This window comes from Pezoporus flaviventris, unplaced genomic scaffold (genome assembly GCF_033815535.1).
Source record: "Pezoporus flaviventris isolate CSIRO_AGI_PZ_B2104156 unplaced genomic scaffold, CSIRO_AGI_Pfla_v1 ptg000007l, whole genome shotgun sequence".
Taxonomy (NCBI): Eukaryota; Metazoa; Chordata; class Aves; order Psittaciformes; family Psittacidae; genus Pezoporus; species Pezoporus flaviventris.
The window spans coordinates 27,197,852-27,219,913 of NW_026892555.1; the positions used below are offsets into that span (position 1 = coordinate 27,197,852).

At 38.2% G+C, this 22,062-nt stretch overlaps 1 protein-coding gene across 9 annotated transcripts in view; it reads right to left on the minus strand.

The window, feature by feature from the left end:
• Positions 1-22,062, minus strand: part of RALYL (RALY RNA binding protein like) — a 391,262-nt gene that overhangs the window by 16,717 nt on the left and 352,483 nt on the right. For 4 of the 9 annotated variants that reach the window (XM_061448228.1, XM_061448222.1, XM_061448231.1 and 1 more), the window contains 5 exons: positions 21,805-21,852; positions 18,517-18,680; positions 17,786-17,866; positions 7,888-8,001; positions 3,064-3,242 (listed from right to left, as the gene is read on the minus strand). In XM_061448228.1, coding sequence (XP_061304212.1) covers positions 3,064-3,242; positions 7,888-8,001; positions 17,786-17,866; positions 18,517-18,680; positions 21,805-21,852 — 586 coding nt within the window. The remainder of the gene's footprint in view (positions 1-3,063; positions 3,243-7,887; positions 8,002-17,785; positions 17,867-18,516; positions 18,681-21,804; positions 21,853-22,062) is intronic. The other 5 variants (XM_061448229.1, XM_061448223.1, XM_061448224.1 and 2 more) reach the window with 4 other exon arrangements.

Sequence of the window (22,062 nt, forward strand, 5' to 3'; positions counted from 1 at the left end):
GGCAGAAGATTTAAAGCTAAATATGGAGCATTGAGAAAAAGGTTAAGCTCTAAGTTTAAGTCATGTTCCTCTCTTCTAATAATATTTTTCAGACTTGTGGATTCACAACTAATTTTGATGCTGAAGTGACTTCAGAACATTAGTTGTGCCCACTTCAAATTTTCTTCTATTTGCTCTGCTGCTCTTAGTGGTGAAAGAAAAGATTTTTTTTCCATCATCACCCTAAATCCCTTTAGCTTCATATTTGGAAAATATTATAGAGTTCATTAAAAATGCACTTTTGAGGGGTATTTCTTATTCTGAGTATTCTGTTTATGATTTCACACATGAAAAGTTTGTCCTAATTGTTTCACATTTAACACTCTTTATGCTTAAAAGAACAGTGTTAAAAGTGAAACACTCATTTTTTTCTCAAATGAGTTGCAAGTGGCTTCATTCCAAATTGCCACATTTGGTATTAGTCAACTCTTTTTCTCAAATAACTTAGTTTTTGTAAAACAGGAGAACATCTGTTAGGACCTTTTGTCTCATAGCAAGCTTACCTATCATATATTTTACTTTTCACAAAACAGAGGGTGATGCCAGATAGCAGGGCATAAAATGGGTAGAGGCAGATTGAAATTCCAAGTATTCCTACTGGAATTCATCATATATTTGACAGTATTCTGGTTGACTTTCCAGTCATACAGTCTGGTATGACTTTCCAGTCATATCAGTGGCTGGAGTAGAAAGCAAAACTTACAGGAACTGGCCATTATATCTACATAAATACATGTAAGTATAAGTGAAAACTAGTCTAAATTACAATATGCATCACAAACTACCAGCGTCTGATTTTAACAGTACTGGCAATGCTATGCTGCCAAGAGTTTGGGTATAAACTGTAGGGCAAAGATGCATAGTTCAATCTATAATAGCTTTCTGTGGGAAACACCCATTGCCTGAGATTTCTTTGAAGTAATCCTTTGTAGCGCAATCCTTTATCCCATCCATAGCAGGTTTTCATTCAATGATCTCCCTAGGCTTTGCAAAAGAAAGTGTTAATATCTGACCATAGCAGGGATGAGGTGAAGTAGCCTCTTCCAAAGCTTGAGGAAAATGGCAAGGGAGAACGAAAAGCGTAAGGAATTTACATCAGTGACCATCTTGGTTCTGAGCTTTTAAGTCTGCAATATTGCCAGTTTCTTGGCTAGAGGGTTTCTTCCACCAGGGAAGGTGAAATGCATGAAGCTGACTGGCTCCACTGCCCTGGCACTGGGACTGGCTGCACCTGACCAAGACAGTGCATATAAGTGCTCTTCCTCAGCCTTTCCTTGCTACCACCATGTCAGGGTTGGAGGTATCATGAGTGCTGCAGTGCAAGGCAGAGGACATCACTCTCCATGTAGACATCACCCACCTCCTTGTAGAACTCAAGGGGCTCAGTAATGGCATGCGGGGAAACTGAAGCTGGTTCTCCCCCATGCCTTAGATATATGGCTCAGACCTCTTTGTCTTTGGAGCTGTGTCTGCAATACACTGTACTTCAACTAATTCCATAGCATAAATGTTGAAAAGGCTTTTTAACTTGGAAGCATTGGTGTGCAAATGTGGCTGTGCCAATTCCAGACTTTCACTGCTAATGAAGTCTTCCCATGCTGCTTGCTTTTTAGAAACTTTCCTGCTTAGGCCTTTGCTATATGAAAAACTTCTGTAGATATACGCTGAATATGTCATACCCACAGGGTAAAATGACAGCACTGAACAGTCAGATGCTAATATACTGTTAGTTAACTTCCCCACTTAGTCGTCTGCAGCATGGAGTCTGACATCTAATTAGTGCAAAACCCACCAGTCTTGTAAAACTGTCTTCAACCCCTATTGCTAATATCACTTCAGCAGGTATTAGTCATGGTGGGATATTATATTTACAACTATGTGTTCATTACTAAATTTCAAATTCCTGCAAAATCGGAGTGGCAGCTTCTTACAGAAGTCCCTCATATCTGTACAGGAGAACCTGCTCCTTTGAGAAGAAGTGATACTGTCATCTATTCTACATGCATGTTAAAAGATGAGGGGTTGAACTAGCTTCTTCTAGTCATAATGCTATTCAGGATTTATAAATTCAAGAGGGCCTTGTGCTGGTTAAAGGGACACAAACCCTCAAATTAGCAGTAGGTTTGAAATACGTTTACAGTAAGAGGTATAAATCACTGGTTATTCACGTGCCTTGCTACTCTAGACTTGCTGTTGGTTCAGCTCTGCCCATTACTGACTGACTTTTGTTGGCTTCACTGAATGATTTTTACAGTGCACACATGATTAACTGTGTGTTAAAAAGCAAGCAGGAACAATGACAGCACCAGAAGTGATTTCTGCTCACAGCAGAATACGAAAGACAGGAAAAGAGGGAGAGTATTATAGTCTAAACCAATGTGACTGACCCACGCTTACTTGGAATGAATGAATAAGTACAAATCTGACTTTCCAAATATTTTTTTTAGTGTGGCTCTAGAAGAACTTGGAAGTTTGTCAATATGATGGGTATTTCATGAAAGGTGCAGTCTCAGGCTAAAAGCTCAAATATTTCTTAGCCAAATGTTTCTTAAGGAAAAAGCCTTCCATCAAAAAAGTCTGTAGCTGCCAACACAGCCTACAGAAGATATACATGAAAGACAGGGACTGGGAATTATGGGGGAGCACATGTTTTCTAATGAGAAAGTTCTGTATTCTAGAATCTTCTTTAATTTTGAAATGCTCCAGTTCGAATAAAAAATACCAGAATGTTTTCCTTTCTCTATCTAAATTTTAGTAAATATAGAATAATAAATGTAAACCAATTTAAAGTATATTCAGTTTCCTTCCTAAAAATCACCAAGTGTGGTAAAATATATTTTTCTTACTTATTATCAAAGGGACCTATGCTTAATTGATGCTACAGTGTATGAAGAATGTAGGATTTGGCTCTAGTGAGACACAGTGCTGTTGTGAGCTTATTTTTTTAACCCACACTGTTGTTTCTCTGTGGTTACTTGTAGCAACTGCATAGACAGATATAATCATGGCATGAGTATTCCTTACCAGCTCATTGCTGCCATCCTCATCAAAATCCTCCTCTATCCCATCAGTCATATCTTCTCCATCCCCATCTGCATCTGGCCCTCCTTCAATTGGCTCTTCCGTAGAATTATCTGCATTCTCTGATATGCATTCCTCTTGAATCAAATCAGCATTATCTTCCATTTGTTTCTTTTGAGCTTCTGTAAGGAAAACATACTCTATAGAGATTCAGTAACCTTCCCTACTGGTGGCAAAGAAAAGTGCTCTGAGGAAGAAACCTAAGCTTCCCCTCTCCAGATGTGCTAGCTTTGTAAACTTCAGTGTGTTAAAATCTACCAGGCAAATATGATAAACCCCCTTGTTTAAAAAAAAAAAATGCACAAGTCAATCTAGTGCAAACATGCTCATCTATCCCATGCAGTAGCTGAAGGTGTGATTTACCAGTGGATCCAGCTTTCTGATTTTCTGGACTTTGCCTCGGGAATTCAATTGGCTTAGTCACTATATATGTATTTATTTGCAGCCAATGAGAAGTACATAAATCTCTATGCTCTGAGAAGTGGAAGGCTGTTAATTTCCAATGAGTGAACAAAGATTTGCATAAATTTGTTGTGAATATATCTCAATAACCACACAAATCAAATCCTTCTAGACAACTGAACATATTTTTTATATTTTACATATGGACTAAAGTAGCCGTTTCTCCTTGCTGGTATAATGTGCTGAGGTAAATGGAGAATGCCCCTTCCAATTACTCAACTATAGGCTTCCTATAATTTCTGCAAGGCAGTGAAAAGGAAGACAATTTCCATGGAGGCCCAGAGGATCTGTTCCACTTGGTTTAGCTCAGATAGCTGCATTGTTGTGAATATGCATTGTAAGACGCCTGGATACACTGAGGAGTTTCATCCAGCCAGCAGAAATCCAGAGGAGGATTGAGGGAGGAATGACAGAGATAGTGGCCAGAATGGTTTGAGGGATCAGTCTTATGCATATCAGGAGTTAGATGAAGAGCTTTACGTACTCAAAGTGAATATGGGCCAGAGAATTGGTTGCATGTAGCTGAAATACCAATGTCTTTTCAATCTGAGAGTGACAATATATTTCTTTGTTAGATTAACTGCTCTATAATGCTAGTAGCACATCACCTATCTTGTCAGACAGCCAATGAATCTGCAGATTCCCTGAGAAGCTCTATATTTTGAGAAGCTCTATGAAGCTCTCTATTTCATAGAGAAGCTCTATGAATATATTATTATTATTTTACTATTAATTCTTACCAACTGCCGATAGTATTCAAATCTGCTCATACTTTTTTTTATCATAGTCTTAAACCAAGAAGTTTGCTTTCCCTTCTGCCTGTGCACATTTAATTTACAACTTACTTTCACTTCTTCAGTCTGTCTCTAGTCCCTCGTTTTCAAATTCATTAGCTGAAGACATAGAACAATTGAGCTTTTATCCCTTAGTCATATAATTTCTTCAGAAAGATTCTTGGACTTAAAGAATAAAAATAATCTTACATAACTGCTTCAACAGTAGTCACACACAGTAGTAGAAGATTCAGTCCATGAAGCCTCATAATCTATATGTGTAAGGTGGTCTATAAAATACCATACTAGTTATAAATTATTGTGTTACTTGTCTTATGCACAAGGAAATGTGGATGGAATCAGCTATGTCTATGTCCTGCCACACCACCTTCTGCTTCAAGTCACTTTTGAGATTAACCCATCTGTGGCAGTGACACACTGAATCAACTTTGGTCAAAGCTTTCAAAAAAGGTTCCTGAAATGATGGACTTAATACTTTCAAAGGGAAAACTTTTAGGATACAACTGCTAAAAAATTAGGTCACTCAGTTAATTTTCTGAATGAGAACTTATACTGGCTTCTTCAGAAGAGTATCAAATACCGGCTCAGCATCTAACTCTTGGGCTCTTCTGAGAAGCTAACCCTGTGATCCTACCTTTCAGCATCCAGCTCTGATATTACAGAGAGAATATTTTCCTTTACTATATATATATATATATATATATATATATATATATATATATTCACATCATAACACATTCTTATCCCTGGGTTCGTAATTCAGATTTTTACAAAGAAGCTATTCCTGAAGTTTCTGTGTATAGAGGAAATCCTTTTATCTATAGCCCCCTACTAGAGTGGTCACTTAATAGTAAAAGATAGAACATCAGCTATAAGAAGTTTTCACACAGGTGTAGAACAGTAACCAATGTATGCACTGAACTTGTCCCGCTTGTCTGCTTAATGTATCACATTCTTCCAAATGTATAACTGTTAAGATTCATAATTAAATATTTTTTCTGAAAGAGATGCAAACTTAAAAACCAAAAGGGCAAGATGATGTCTCAGTTTTTTGTTGTGTGCAAATGAGACATAGATCCTCTCTCTGATCCCAGTCTAATGAGGCCGCACCTTCTGGCAGAGGAAAGTAAGAAATAATATTGTGAAATCATAGAGAAGGAACAAAATCATCACACATCTGACACCGTAAATGAAATAGTTTAGCTACTAATGTAGCTTTCTCTTTAAGCTGAGGAAGCAATCATCTGCAGACTAATCACCCAGGCTGCATAACCCTCTTTATCAGCTCAGGAGGTGTAAATGAGGATCCACGCTTACTGGTCTCTCTGAGGTGTTTTTTCTCCTCATACCCTCTTATGGGAAAAGAAATATGGGGGACTAGTTCTGCACCTGATGTTTTAAAACATCAACAATTTGAAATCAGTTTTTAATCTCTGAGGATATTATTCAATGCTTGTCTTCAAAAGGCATAATAGTATGATTCAATACAAATCAACTTTTCCCTCTTTGAGCTGATTTCTATTTAAGTGAGTTCAATACAGTCCTTTAGCAAAAATGAAAATTGGATATCAAAGTACAATAAGATGCAGGTTGTTTTGCATAGTAATGGATTTTATATAAAAGCTACCTGAAGTAGGGATGCACCATCTCAGAGCATTTCAGTACACAAGTGATTCAAAGGAGTGCCTTGCAATTACATCTTCACTGATTATACCAACTTTTATCTAACTTGCATAAAGTACAAAACAAAATATAATGAATACATATTGTGCATGGTTTTCCTGAAAGAGATAATCACATTCTGTACTAATGGTTTACCTTAGACTTGCAAAAAAGCACTCAGCTTATTTTATGGGATAAACTATAACAGCTGAGGTATTGGTTCTTGTCTATCAACTTAGAAAATTACTGTAAATAAAAGGCAGAGGGTTTTTCAGAGCTGGTTTTGGTTTTCTGTTTTGTTTTGCTTGTGATTTTTTTTACTTGTTTGCTTATTTAGTTTTTTTTTATTTGTTAACCACAAAATATTTTTCTGTAGTGCTCTGCCGTAGGAAGATGTTCATTAGAGCTACTTCTAAATGTGAGAGAAGGTTCAGAGAGGTACTTCCACAACAGATCAGGAAATAGGGCAGGCACTTGGGAACAGGAGGGATTCAGATCTAAATATCTATTTTGCCTGCATCATGTGCAAGAAGCTAAACTGCTAATTCCCACAAATGTCTTAGATAGTCTTGATGGAACTCTCTTTGTGTCCTGTTGGGTCTTTCTGGCTTATCACATACCACATAATTCAGTGTGATATGACATATATCACATAACTTATGTGATCAGTTATCACATAATGGATTTGAGTTATGCAAGGGACACAAATCTGATGTTCAGACACCCAGGCAGCTGTGGATTATGAGGCAGAATTTCCTTCACATATTTCACACAAAACACATAAAAAGTTTTCATCAGAGAATGAAGGGAGAAAAAAAAGAAACTTTGAGATTTTTCATGAAAAAAGGTTTCCTTTTCCCAGCTAACTCTCATCAAAATCAGCTTGCTAGTACACAGCTCCTGTACAGGGATATACAGTGATTTATAAGGAAATAACTAAAGAAATACCATAGACAGTGGTAAGAACTGAGATTGTTTTTTATATATGCTGTGGTGAAAATACAAACTCATAAATCCCTTGTAAGTACTAAGCAGAGCTTTAAAGCGCTGCCAGGTGAGATCATTCATCTAACAAAATGACCGCTGTAATGACAGAAATAGATACTGATTAAATTAAAAAGTAGTGCTGGATTTTCTCATTCCCAAGGTTCGCCTCAAAACAAAACATTTCAAGCCAGAGAAAAGCTGACCTTGACATGTTGCTGGTTTTATAGAGACGCCACAGCTTCACACAACAGTTTGGGTTGGAAGGGATCTCTGGAGTCTTCAAGTCCAACCGCTCTTCAAAGCAGGGCCAAACTCAAAGTTTGGTCCAAGTCCATGGACTTTTGGAGTTCTGAATGCTTGCAAGGCTGGAACAGCCACTTTATCTCTGGGAAACCTGCTATTCTGCTTAGTTGCACTTCTTTTCCTTATATCAAACAGGAATTTCCCTTGCTGCAACTTGTGACTATTGCCCAGGCAATAATTCCTGGTATAGACCATTTTACAATTCTGAATGTGGATAGCACAACATCCTCGGAGTCAACAACCTTTAACTTAAATCTCTCCAGTCATTTTTTAGTGACATTTTTTTTCCAGAACATCTACTAAGAACTTTTATTTCCTTTTCTTTTTTTTTTTTTAATTTTTCTACTGCACAGTACAAAACAATTCTTGAAATTATGTTGCATGCTCTGTGAATAATATAAGTTTATCCTCCCAATAATTCTACCTGAGAATTAATTTACCTTGCTTTAGACCTCCATTATGTAACAAAATTTCTGAAAGGATTGCATTCTCTTTGGTCTGTCTGACTAATAACTAGGCTCTAATTTAATTCATTTGACTACAAATTGCTTTCACCTACCTGCTTCAGCTTTTTGCTGCTTTTCAATCTTTTCCAGTCTCCCTAGCAAGGAGTCAATTTTTGTTTTGATTTGGGTTAATTCCTTCTTGATTGTTTGCAACTCATCTGATTTCACTGTGGAAAGAGAGCAAAGATGTAAAACATGAAACAAACTATATTTGTAGTCCCTCCTGAACAAAATATGTTTCTTTTCTTTCCTCTGTAGTACCCAAAATCTACTGTCTCATTTCTGTCAGTATTTTTAGAATCATAGAATCATGGAACAGTTAGGGTTGGAAAGGACCTTAAGATCCTCTAGTTCCAACCCCCCTGCTGTGGGCAGGGACACCTTTTATTGATTTAACTTTTAAAATGAACAGTGTTAGTTAAAAATGGTGAATCCTAGGAAATCACAGAGTTCTAAGCCCTAATTGCAAGAGATTATGTGAGGTATATTGCTTTGTAATAAGCATTTCAGGAAAATGTCTCAAGGGCATTCTTAGTATTTCCAAGTAGCTGTTACTGAAAAAAAGCCTGTAATGAAAGAGTGATTCAAATATGACAGACAGTTCACAATCTTGCAATGCTATTTTGCTGGACTATTTTGTAATAACAGAGACAATAATAAAAAGTTCCCTCACAGTAGTAGTAGTTATTTTTCAACAAGTGTGAATAGTAACATAAATTCTAGGGCAGCCAGGAATGCAATGTTACGTTCCAGTCAACAGCTTCATTGCAATAGGTTCTAAGTATTATTGCTTCAAAAGCTTTCAGTTCTGGTAGTTTCTTGTACTTTTCCCAGCTATGGATATCATATAAAAATACTTATTTTTATGATCGCATCCAGTGACATGGAGGCATTGACTATAAATGAAGTGCTGAAGTTTCCAAATCTGTGTTGTGCTGCATTGCATTACTCTTTAATTTATGTGCATCATTGCTCTCTCATTGTCTAACACAAGAAGGAGGACCTGACTTGGTGGTATTTTGTCTTCAGAAGAAACAGCTCTGCAGTCCTCATAAATGACCTTATGACATGATCAAGATATATTTTTATGCTCAGAAGACAGTCCAAACAAATCCACTTGCCCTGTCTGTGCTAAGATATCATGTTGAAAAGGCCCAGGGGAGAAAATGTGAAACCTGTGCTAGCATGGGAGATTAAAGTAATTTGTAAAGGTCAAGAGCGGGTAACACAACTGTCACTCCTACAACTCTTTTAGGAAGAACTGGACTATCACCTTAAACTGCGAGGGACTGGCAATGGAAGTGTTACTCCTCCATCCTTACCACTGCAGAAGGAGGGTGTGCATTGACTTGGTGTGTATATCCAGAGACTGGGAAAAGGGATGTTCTGCCATAGGAAAGGACATGTTCCTTTTCTGTCCAAAGGGTGTCCTGGCTGTAACTTGCCATATTAGTCCTGTTTATTAATTATTGGGCATGTGTCTCATCATGGTGTCTCATCGGTATTTTTTATCAGATAGTCAAAATCTTATGATGAAGTGTGCAGGCAAGTTACTTCATGCTTCAGTGATAGTAAATGAGTATGTGTTTGCATCAAAATCATCCTTATTGCAAACTTGGAGTACATTCACTGAGGTTGAAACCAAGGCTTTTTATCTTAGAGTTTGGACTGTGTGCATTATAGTTATAACAAGTCAGCTAAAAGCAGTAAGTTGCTACATGTGGTAATGAACTTGCTTAATTATGTGCATTAAGAAATTGTATATCTCACACTGTCATAGTCTGAAACCTCTGGTATATTAAATGAATGGTAGGACTTAAAGAACTAAGCTTAAAAGTAACCTTAGTGCTAGACCTTTATATGCTGTACAGTATTTGATGTTATTATTCTGTATATTTATAGAGCAAGGCTTTAAAGTGTTCTTAGAGAAATAACGGGTCACTGTCCTATCCACCAGATCTGTAACAAAATGCTAAGATTCTGACAACTGTATATTTAGAAGGTTACTGCTTCCCCAGGGGCACTGGCTGGTCCATGCTGGATTAGCAAGGCTGTGCAGATAACAGGGTGAAATAGCATGAATCTGTCCAATGGGGAACGCTAAGTGTTTGCTCCACTATGAAGCCAGTTGGCAACACATTCCGTGTGGCCAAGCTGTTATGTTAGAGGTGCTCCCTTGAAAGGCAAGTAGCAGGCTTGCCAAGGGTAAAAGATCAGAAGTGAGAAGTGACGCTGAAAGGATCTAATGGTATTTGTTCCCAGTATAGAAAGCAAAGCAGAAAACATTTGCACTTCTGAGTTCGATAGTGAAAAAGGCATATACATAGGATTACTGTTCAGCTGAGGTTTGACTTGAAACCCCTTCACAAGGGTTTCCCTGTGGTGTCTCAGTGAGAAATAAGTTTAGAAAGAAGACTGTACCGAGGGAACACCGGCACAACAGTGAGGATTCAATAACAAACAAAGATGCTATAAATGACCGAGGAGCCTTATTGCTAACTTGCAAAATTCCCCTATGCCAAAACCTTTTCCTCAAGCTGTGGCGACTGAATGTGTAACTTATCATTCACATTTAATGAGGAGATTCCATCATACAGTCAGTCACTTCAAGTTAATACTAAAAGGAACTGAAAGAAAAAAAGGGAAAAATTCCAACAAATCTGCAGAAGTTGAAAATTTTCACCCTGTTTCCAACATTGTGACAATGTAATTTTTTAAGGTGCTCATTGTCTTAACTTGCAGGAATTGTACAAGCCTTCTAAATCATTCTTCTAGAGAAATTCCACTCTCAGTTATACTGTAGGTATTTTCTGTAGTAATCAGCGATTGCTAAAGACAAGTTATGAAGTGTCCTGATGGGAAAAATACACCCTTGTGACAAAGAAGGCTGTCAGCATCTGTCCTGGGTTCAGCAGTAGCAGTCATGTTTCTCCTTCTTGCTAGCTGGTGCAGTGCAGTGTTTTGACTTTCGGCTTGGGAACAGAGCTGATAGCGATGTTTTAGTCTGACCAAGGACTTTGTGAGGCTCATGCTCTGCCAGGGAGGAGGGGAAGCCGGGAGGAAGCAGAGACAGGACACCTGACCCAAGCTAGCCAAAGAGGTATTCCATACCACAGCACGTCATGCCCAGGATGTAACTGGGAGTGAGCCGGAAGGGCTGGGAGACTGCAGGGTTGGAGGAGGTATCGGTCAGAGCTTGGTCAGGCCTTGGGGGGGAGTTATGGGTTGGCTGGTGATGAGGTGTTGTATTCTCTTCCCTTGTTATTTCCTTTATCATTATTATCATTGGTGGTAGCAGTTATACCTTAGTTACTAAACTGTACTTACCTCAACCCGTGGGATTTGCATTCTTTTTGACTCTCCTCTCCGTCCCTCCAGGAGCAGGGGGAGGGCAAGAAGGTGGGGGGGAAGTGAGTGAACGAATTGCCTGACTGGGTTTAAACCACGACAGCATCCTAGGCTGCATTAGGAGGAATGTTGCCAGCATATTGTCATGGTTTAACCATATGTGGCAGCTAAGCAATACACAGCTGCTTCCTCACTCCCTAAACTCAGCACCCCTCCCCCCCCCCCCCCTCCAGCAGGATGGGGAGAGGAAAATTGGAAGGGGAAAAGTGAGAAAACTTAAGAGCTGAGATAAGAAGAGTTTAATAGTTGAAATATACTACTACTACTGCTATTACTACTATTACTTATTAGAATAATGTAATGAAAAGGAAAATAGCAGAGAGAAATAAACCCAAAGAAAAACAACTGATGCCAGTGAAATATGTTTCTCACCACCAACTGATCAATGCCCAGCCAGTCCCTGAGCAGCAGCCCCTAGCCAACCTCCTCACTAGTTTATTGTTGAGCAAGATGCTATATGGGATGGGATGTTTCTTTGGTCAGTCTGGGCCAACTGTCCCAGCTGTGTCCCTTCCCAACATTTTGTGCACTCCCAGCCTGCTCACTGGCAGGGTGCTATGAGGAGTAGAGGAAGGACTTGACTCTTTGTAAGCACTGCTCAGCAATAACTGAAATACCTGTCAGTTATCAACACTTTTTTTTTCAGCATGAATCCAAAACATAGCCCCGTACTAGCTACTATGAAGAATATTAATTCTACCCCAGCCAAAACCAGCACACCCCTCAACACAGCACTTCTGAGGTGACATCTGAAGCATTGTGTCCAGTTCTGGGCTCCCTGGTACAAGAAGGAATGAAGACAAAGACTCTTCTCAATAGTGTCCACTACCACATGAAAGATAATTGGCACAAATTAAAGCATGGGAAGTACCATCTAAACACAAGAAAAAGCTGCTTTTTTTTTTTTTTCCTTTTTTCCCTGTGTGGGTGGTCAAATGCTTGCACGGGTCACACAGAGAGGCTGTGGAGTTTCAACATTTAGGGATATTCAAAAGATGCCTGAGTACAACCCTGTAAACTTGCTGTAGATGGTCCTGCTTAGTCAGGGCAGTTGGACCAGGTGAACTCCAGAGGTCCCTTCCAAACTCACAGAATCTCAGAATCCCAAGGGTTGGAAGGGACTTCAAAAGATCATCTAGTCCAACCCCCCTGCAAGAGCAGGGTAACCTAGAGTGCATTACACAGGAACTTGTCCAGGCGGGCCTTGAATATCTCCAACGTAGAAGACTCCACAACCCCCCTGGGCAACCTGTTCCAGTGATCTGTCACTCTCACAGTAAGAATTTTTTCCTGATGTTCACATGGAACCTCCTATGCTCCAGTTTACACCCATTGCCCCTTGTTCTATCACTGGACATCACTGAAAAAAACCTAGCTCCGTCATCCTGACACTCACCCTTTACATATTTGTAAACATTGATGAGGTCACCCCTGAGTCTCCTCCAAGCTAAAGAGACCCAGCTCCCTCAGCCTCTCCTCATAAGAGAAATGTTCCATTCCCTTTATCATCTTTGTAGCTCTGCGCTGGACTCTTTCAAGCAATTCCCTGTCCTCCTTGAACTGAGGGGCCCAGAACTGGACACAATATTCCAGATGCGGCCTCACCAAGGCAGAGTAGAGGGGGAGGAGAACCTCTCTTGACCTACTAACCACACCCTTTCTAATGCACCCTAGGATGCCATTGGCCTTCTTGGCCACAAGGGCACATTGCTGGCTCATGGTCATGCTCCATCCACCAGGAACCCCAGGTCCCTTTCCCCTTCACTACCGTCCAGCAGGTCAGCCCCCAACCTGTGCTGGTACATGGGGTTGCTCTTCCCCATATGCAAGACTCTACACTTGCCCTTGTTGAATTTCATCAAGTTTCTCCCCGCCCAACTCTCCAGCCTGTCCAGGTCTCGCTGAATGGCGGCACAGCCCTCTGGTGTGTCAGCCACTCCTCCCAGTTTAGTATCATCAGCAAACTTGCTGAGGGTACACTCAGTTCCTTCATTCAGGTAGTTGATGAAAATATTAAACAGCACTGGTCCCAGCACCGACCCCTGAGGGACTTCACTAGTCACAGACCTCCAGCTAGATTCTGCCCCATTTGACCCACTCGACCATTCTGTGATTCTATAATAGAAAGCTTGGGAAGAACTTTAGGCTATTTATGACAAAAAATGTAAAAACTGTATATGCTGTACTTCAAGTGTCCTCCTTTGAGTATATAAATGATCCTTTAAATATCACAGTTTTTTTTTCTTCAGTCAAGAAATAAAGCAACTGATAAACAAAAAAGCAAATCTGCATGAATCCAAATATCTGTTCATCTGCTTTTGAGTAATAGAATAGAAAAAAAAAAGTAGCTTACTGCATTTTTTTTTTCCTATTAGCAGATAAGCAAAAGCCAGCAGGTGACAGAAATGCACGTGTTGGAAAAGAAAGAAATTACTAATGAAATTCCCCAAACACTGGCATCAGAATGGCTAAGTATCCAACAAATTTTTGACTTTGATGCCAAAAAGTAAATAAACAGGTTAATTTTGCTGATGACATGAAATTGGAAGGTATCTATTCAACGTGAACTGGAATGGAAGGAGGGGTTAGGTGATTTTAAGGCTTGCTACCGCTGAAAAAAGATGCAATGTAATTGCACTGAAAAAATGTCTCACACTTGACTAACAGCAGAACTCCAACATTGAAGCTGCTCAGCAAAAAAAGACAGTGACAGAATTATCCTTGGGTGTATCTGTAATCTCAGGTTGACAACAGGCTGCACTACAATGTAGCCATAAGAAAGAAAATGCAGTGTTATGATGTCTCAAATGATGTATGGCTAAAGATGAAGAAGTACAATGACATTTTACAAAGACCTGGCGATATCTGCATCTGGAATGATGCAAACAGGTTGAACCACTGAGTTCTGTTGTGTGTGGGGAGTGGGGCCATGAAGATGAGTATAAGAATAGAAAGCCTGTAGTGTGACAGAAGAGTTTTGCTTGTTTGCCTGAGACAAAAGAAGGCAAAAGGAAACAAAATTTTAAAGCTAAAGCAACAAATGGATATGAACAAGCAATAAGAAAATTTAAGCAGGAAATTAAAGAAACAGAGACAGAAAACAAACCCTAACTAGCTTTAAATTGGAGTTTAAAGGATTAGATGATGTGCCTACTTGCAACAGTAATGAATTAGAATCAGTGACCCTTTCCAGCCCTCTGCTGGAAGTGCAAAGGCCTTCCAGAATGCATCCTTCATTGAAGCATGTAGCACCAAAGGAGACAAACTGCATCCGGCTGAAAACAAGAGACTTAAAATTGAGGTCAATCACATTTTTAGAAATGAAAGGGCTAGTGTTGAATTACAGCTAAATTTGTGAAACGTTTTTTGCCATAACTACAAATTGATTCATCCACAAAGCATGATTTAGATTTTTTTGAAATGTCGTGTATTTTTGTCTAAACCTTCGTGTTTAATATAAAATACTTTATCATATTACATTACTTTAGATTTCACTGAAAAATGGGTTAGCTAATGAAGTTAAATTTAAATGAGTCAGAATGAATCAATTTAAAGGCACAGTTCAGGACATATTGTAACATCTTAAGGGTCTATTCCTTAATCTCAAACACACAGGGCATAAAAAAAAGAATTTGATTAGTGTTTTCCTCCTGTTTTAGATGTGTAGAGTAAAAGTGCATATCCCAAGATCTTCGATTTGTATATTGACAGATTTTTTTCCAGTTCTAACCAGCAATCTGCATCTGCTGCTTCATACCATTAATGTGAAGAACTACTGTGTGTAGTTTCCACATCAAAATGTTTCATTTTGTGAGTTACTTTAAATAATGTAAAAAGGCTGATAATTTTTTTTCTGGTCTTTGAAGTTAAGAATAAAACAAAATGTTGTCAATTGGTCTTTGGAAAATTATATATTCAGGAAAGAAATAAAGTCATTTTGTGTTTTGGAAGCATACTTCAAACACATTGTAACTTCTTGGTAGAACAAGAATTTACTGCACTGGCAGACATTATTTTTGCAGACGTAGTCATCAGTAAGCAAGGCATTTTTGGTATTATGTTTTTACAGCATCTTTGCTTTGTGCCACAGCAAACTTGGTTTTGGATTGCTGGTTTTCAGAAGTGAGTCCCTCTAATCCTGGTAATTACACTGAGAGGGTCTCTCTGACCTTTAATACTTCATGTATGGGTTCATTTTCTGAATCCAGTCTGAGTGGAGAACAGCTATGAGAACAGTTATGACTATGATATTTCTGCTTAAATCTTGAAAGTGTATTAGGGGGTGTAATCTGATGAGAGTTTTGCTATTTGGAGGTGAAATCTTTCAATCATAGGCAATGCTATTTTGATATAGTTAATTCTGAACATGCAATTAAACTCTTTTATGGTACTGAATTTCATTAAACCCTAAAATAGGTTCTTTTCCACTATGTTTCTTCTTATTGAATAGATCCTTTATTCAATTAGCAACAAATTACAAGTAGAATCAACAGGGCATTAGTTCAAGGGGTTCAGATTAGCAGTACAGAGTAAGGAGCAACAAAATATTAAATTGCTTCACCCCATATTTCAATATAGCCAACTTTTCCAAGAAAATAGCAAAAGAAGCCCCAAACCATGTTCTTTATTTTCCAACTTGAAGCCCCCAAGGGACTGGTTCAGTTGTTTCTCTGATAAACATCTTACATTAAGCTGATTATATTCCTGTCCAAGTCAACAAAATTGTGTTTTTACTTTTATGATGGGTTGGTTGGATTTGACAAAAAGGGAAGTAATTCTATGTGGAATTCAAGCATGAAAGTCTGTATACTATGTGTCTGACTCCTTTTAAAGGTGTGCTGTATGCAGAAAGAAAAACTTCTGCAGTTTATCCCAACACGATAAAGTCTTTGCAGTTGTGTGCCAAATGCCATTGTAAAGAACTGAGGGTGGAAACTCAACAAAGGTCAAAACATCAGCCCATGTTTTTAGCAATACATCTTGTAGCTCTCCTTTCAGTGTTAAAGAGCTGGATCTTGTCACTTGATTCTCCAAGACTGACATTTTTAGAGTTCACATCACACTTGAAAAAGAAGGATACTTTTACTGGGCATAATGCTGTCTGTTAGGATCTCTAGACTCCTGAATTCACTTTCATTAAATAATTTGCAGCTTCTAAAACATTTGCCATGTTGTGATAACAGTGTTTTGGAGGTCTTATATCAAGTGGCTGTGGGTACTCAGACTAGGGATGATTCCTCTAATCTATGTTATGCATTACTTAAATCTTCACATGGTACTACAGAAGATTTTCTGAAATGCAGTATAAATAATAAAGCAAATTTGGTGATTATTATGAGGAACAGGTATCTATATGCTAATGCTATATGTTCTGTCCCATTCACTACAATGAAAACCCAGATTTCTGGGTGAGAGATTTCCTTGACATCTATTGGGACATACTAAGGTCCTCAGCTCTCTAGAAGAATTTTTGAGTTATTCTGATTCTGAACAATGAGAAGTATGTATATAAAAAAAACTTATCTAAACATAATTTGCATTCTCAGGGAAAAGTGAGTCCAAAAAGTCTATTCTTATTAGACTATGCTTTAGGAAAATTAGTGAATTGAATGACTGATACTACTAGTTTTTTATATGGATAAGACAACAGTAAAGGATGAAAAAAGGAGATCTAATGAATGTATCTGCAAGTACATATACTTACTAAAGCTTTGATTCACTGTGTGAAAACCCAAAGCCCCAAGGGCTGGAAAAGACTATAGAAACAATTTCAATTCTATGTCTACTAAAGTAAAGATATTGAGCTGTATGCTTTCTTTTAAATTAATATAATTAATGTTCATCATAATTCATTACTTAAAGTATTGAGAAAAGACAAAAAATACCTATAAACAGTGGATTAGTTCAAGATGTGTATGAAGATGTCTATCATCCAGAGAACAAAGGAAGTGTTGCTACTCCCAAGCATCCTCTTAGGCTGCATGTGAGCTCCATAATATTGGACCTAAATTGAAATGTCTTCCTGTGTGCTAACTATCAAAGCTCCAGCCTCTGGTAATGTTCATATAGCCAGCTCATTCTCTGGAGACTTGTGTGTGATTCAGCTATACAGACAACAGAGCCTTTCTTTCTCAGAACATTATCCTTTCTAAGGAATTGCTTGAGCTTCTTATGTCACAGTGTACAACATTAGCTCTGTTTATCGCATTTACATTCTTTCAGTCACATGCATGTTTATTGCATTTCTCCTTTGGAGGTCTCTGATACCATCAGTTCATACAATAGGAGCAAGAATGGAGATTAGTGGGCTCACTGGAGGTCCATCTTCTTTGTTAGATGCTAATGTGTGAGATTTGGGCATGTTAAGAGTATATAATTGGCTCATATCGATGCCATAATTATTCCCTTTTGCAGTAAGGTGCACTGTTGGTGGATTCACTTATTTCATGATTGTGCTTTGTTAGTATGATGCTTTGTTAGCCCGTCTGGCACTCCAAGTGTCTTATTGAAGTCCCTTCATTCTTTCTAATATCTGATCCCTACCTGATCTTTCTCTTCCTCTTCCAGTGACGCTTCCAAGGACAGTATCACTCCACATAAGGGGCAGGGGAAGACAGGTGGGTGCTGAAAGATGCACGAAGAGGAAGATGAAGTTCCCAGGACATACTATGGAGTGGGGTTCTTGGTCAGCATGGAGGAGGGAATGCTTATTGTTTATCAGCTCTTCTAAGGCCAACTCACTAAAGAAGGGTTGAATAACCCCAAATTGCCAAACCTGATTTGGATTCCCTTTAGAACAGGCGAAGACACTTTGCCTCTTTCTACCCTAAAAGGAATCTGGCAAAAAAAGGACACACAACCCAACCACCCCCATGCCCCCAGCCCTCTTCCCACCAGCTCACATACAACCCTCAAGTCTCCACAGAAATCAGTGTGCCTTTGTTTATAACAAGATTAATAGCTTTGCTTTATTATCAGCTGTTCACAAGACCTTGTGGTGTATAAGCAGTCAGGATGATAGAAAATTTTAAACAGGCTTCTAATGAGGCCAAGGAAATGGGTCAAACGTTGATGGGATTTACTTCAAAACCTACATCAGTGTGCTCTTTGACTTGCAGGAAAGGCATGTCAGCTTTAGTAATTAAGCCAGCTTGTCAAGCTAGAGGCTGAGGGTAGGAAATAACTGCAACAGAGCTATATAATGGAAGCTGTCTGCTTGCAGAAATTACTAGGATCATTGTTTCAATAATATCCAACTGAAATGAGCAACTCACATTTGGATCCTGAGGAAGAAGCCCCACTTGAGGTGGATCGTGATGCTCCTTTCATGGAGAAAACCCCTTTGCCTCTGCGAGTTGTTGTCACAGCCACACGAGGACGTTTCAGTGGAATTACTGCACGAGGTGGTGGGGGGACACGGCCGTGGTAATCAAACAACCTAGAAAAATAAAGTCAGTTGGACTCCATAAAACCTTATATGATTTCAAGTCATGGAAGCCCTGTCAACAAAATTTTTATGTTATCTTTGAGAAAATTACCCTTTGAAACTAATCACTTTAGATCACAGTCAAATTAGATTTCAAGGACCTATGCACATTAAGTGCCATATTTAGATTTCAGTCACAGACCAGTGCATACCTCAAATTTTTTGTATAATTTAAATGAGGGATGCGTTATGGGACCGTGTTATTTGCAGCATGGAAAATCCATAACCTGCTTTCCACAGATCCACAACATTTCATTGCACACAGCTAGTAGCAATACATTTTGTTGTGGTGACATTTCATCTCCTTTATTACATGCATGGCTTAAATTCTAGTTTTCTACCTCCCATCTTTAAAGACAGAAAAAAATTTGAACTTTTCTGAAGCCAAACATTGCCATAAAGAAATACCTTGCAGTTTCTGAAATAGCAAAAGAGCATTTATAGTGAGGCACCTGTATGTCCTTCTGAATGCATAGAAAAGAGGTCCCAGCATATGCTCTCTTTTTTGAAGAATGAATTGATGTAGGATGACTAAAACACCCAAGCATGCTTAATAGAAAGAAGTCTTGTTCAAACACCACTGTAGCAAATAAATATTCAGAGAACTACTACAGTCAATAAAAGACATCCTGGAACCAAAACGAACTAGTGTTCCCAAACAGAATACCCAATCCTAAACCCACAGTTATCACCAGGTGACTAACCTGCGTAGAAGAAAATAAAGGCAGTAGAAAAGGTGATTAAAACTACATATATATTTGGAAAATAAAAACCTACGGGCTTTCCATCTGCAGGCCAGGAGAAGAAAGTTCAGAAAATTAAGATTTCCCGTTCAGAGACTGAAGCAGAGGAACAAGCAACATTCTCATGAAATGTTCTTAAGTTTCTTTCAAATGATACTTTCAACTAGTAACTATGGAAATTTATAACTGCATGTTTACTTTTAACAATTCTGACTACTGTTGCCCAGCTGGGCATATAGATACACATTTGAAAACAGATACCCAAGAAGCAGTAATTCACTCACCACACTCTAACTGCATGCTGAACAGGAAGCAGAATCAAACTTAAGTCTCTTCTAGCCTGTTTTCTGGCAAGTAAATATCTAACGCTTAAATCCCAGGATCCTCGCTGTTCTCTGTACCATAATCCTACAGGCAATATAACCAGCTCCTTCATTTTCCATAGCTGCCTAGAAAATGTGTCACAGAGACCATGTCACCCCCGCGAACTTGAACCCTGTGGCCTTGAACACTCTTGCTGAATAAGTGGTTTCTAGCCATTGTGAGCATAACTAAACAATTATGTATGAAGATGAACACTAAAATATTTTTGGGACTTTTAACATAGATATTATTATTTGTTGTCACTCATCATTTATCACATTGGATGATCTGGAGGTTAGCCACAACCTCCATTTGACATTACTGGAAAGAATGTTTCAGAACTTTTTATTACTATTATTTATGTTTTTATTTTATTATTTTATTATTATTATTCCAAAGGTGATTTTTTCTATCTTCCAGTATATCATATTGTTCTGGTTTAAACCCAGATGGTAACTCAGGACCATGCAGCTGCTCTCTTACCCCCCATACCTTCCTCTCCTGAAAGAATTATACATCAGAAAGTTTCACTATTAAATAGATTTATGGACACATTTCACTCAGCGGTTTTCCATAACAAGACAATCATCAAGATAGATAGACAGACACCAAGTTCTACAGAAACTATCTTTAATATCTCATAAGTATTTTATTGTGGAAATTTGACCATTATAGTTGTTCATTTGTACTGCCCATAACATACAGAATTAGGAAAAAAACTAAAGATGTATAGCTTTAATATTCAGGTGGCATAGATCAGAAACAGTACTCTTTTAAAAACATAAAAATACACTGATGGAATTCAGAGCATTAACCTTGGGGAAAGTAAACATAAGCCTATGGAAGTTAACTTTTTACAGGCATGAGCTGCTCCTACTGTCAAAGCTAGACTAAGCAGGATTAAACTACACTGATGGCTTTTACTCCAAATGTTTATAGTCTGCTATTTTTAGCTCTGTCCAAAAAGAGCATGGTCATTAACATACAAAACCAAAATTTATAGCTCAAATTAAACCAACTCCAGGAAAACAAACCAAAACAAAATAAAAACACACTCCCCCACCAAAAAAAAAAAAAAAAAGATATTTCTACATTTTTCCTAGAGTTTCTAAGCAGAAAAATATATAGCGCATAATACCTTAACTTCAGGGTAGAAACCACTCCCCTGCTATTATCCGTTTCCTTACATAAAAGAAATCTCAGATTAAAAGAGGGTGGTGAAGCAATAATTTGTTCCCCTTTAACTCACTTGGCCTATGTTAAGGCAGGCTGCTGTAATGCAGAGACACAGCACTGCTGGATCATGGGTTGGTTATCTGTGGTCATCCATGTTAACCCTGGGTTGTGGTGAGTCTGCTACATATAAATGAATAAATTCCCATAGTCCTAAAATAGACTGTGTGTATATACCCAAAGAACAAGTCTCCAGTTACTCAGGTATCCACACTTCTTTTCCTCCTTTAGAAACACATACGCTATTCATATTGTGGTTTTTTTTGTTTGTTTGTTTTTTTTTTTCTCTTAAGGTCCTTTTAGCCTTCTAAACATTCTTGGAAGACATATTTTTCAGGATACATTTCATATCTTTTCATACACATGGATGAAAAGACAAAGATATGAATGCTATGCTGAAGAATTTTACAGCTGCTGTATGTTCCACTGGAAGAATTCTGTAGGGATAAACACTGAGCAATTAAACTACCACTGAAGTGTTCCGCACAGAAAATGCCCCAAAAGCTCTTAGAGAAGGATAAGACCAAAAGAACTGTTTAATGTGCATGCATGCATTTGGTGGTGGTAATCTTCTGTCTTTGTGATATATTCAAATAGTCTTATACTGATGCACAATAGAAGTAATGAAATTAATAATATGTAAAATCAGAACAGACCTGTCTAACCAAATGATGTGATTACATTATAAACAAACAGTGGAAATGGTGTAGGATGTACAAAAATATAACCACACATACCGATTGTAGAAATCATCTCTGTAGTAATCATAATCAAAGACATAACCACTGTGGAGAAACACAGAAAAACTGGTTTATAGAAATATAAACTGGAATGAACTGGTTTATAGAAATATACACATTGATTAAAACTTCTGTGGCAATATTGGCTTACTCTCACTTTCCGAGACCTTTTTAAAAGTCCTTTCCCTTCTTTTCCATAACCATACACTGTACATTATGCTTGTCAATGCTGTTGTCAGCTATCACTGTAATATA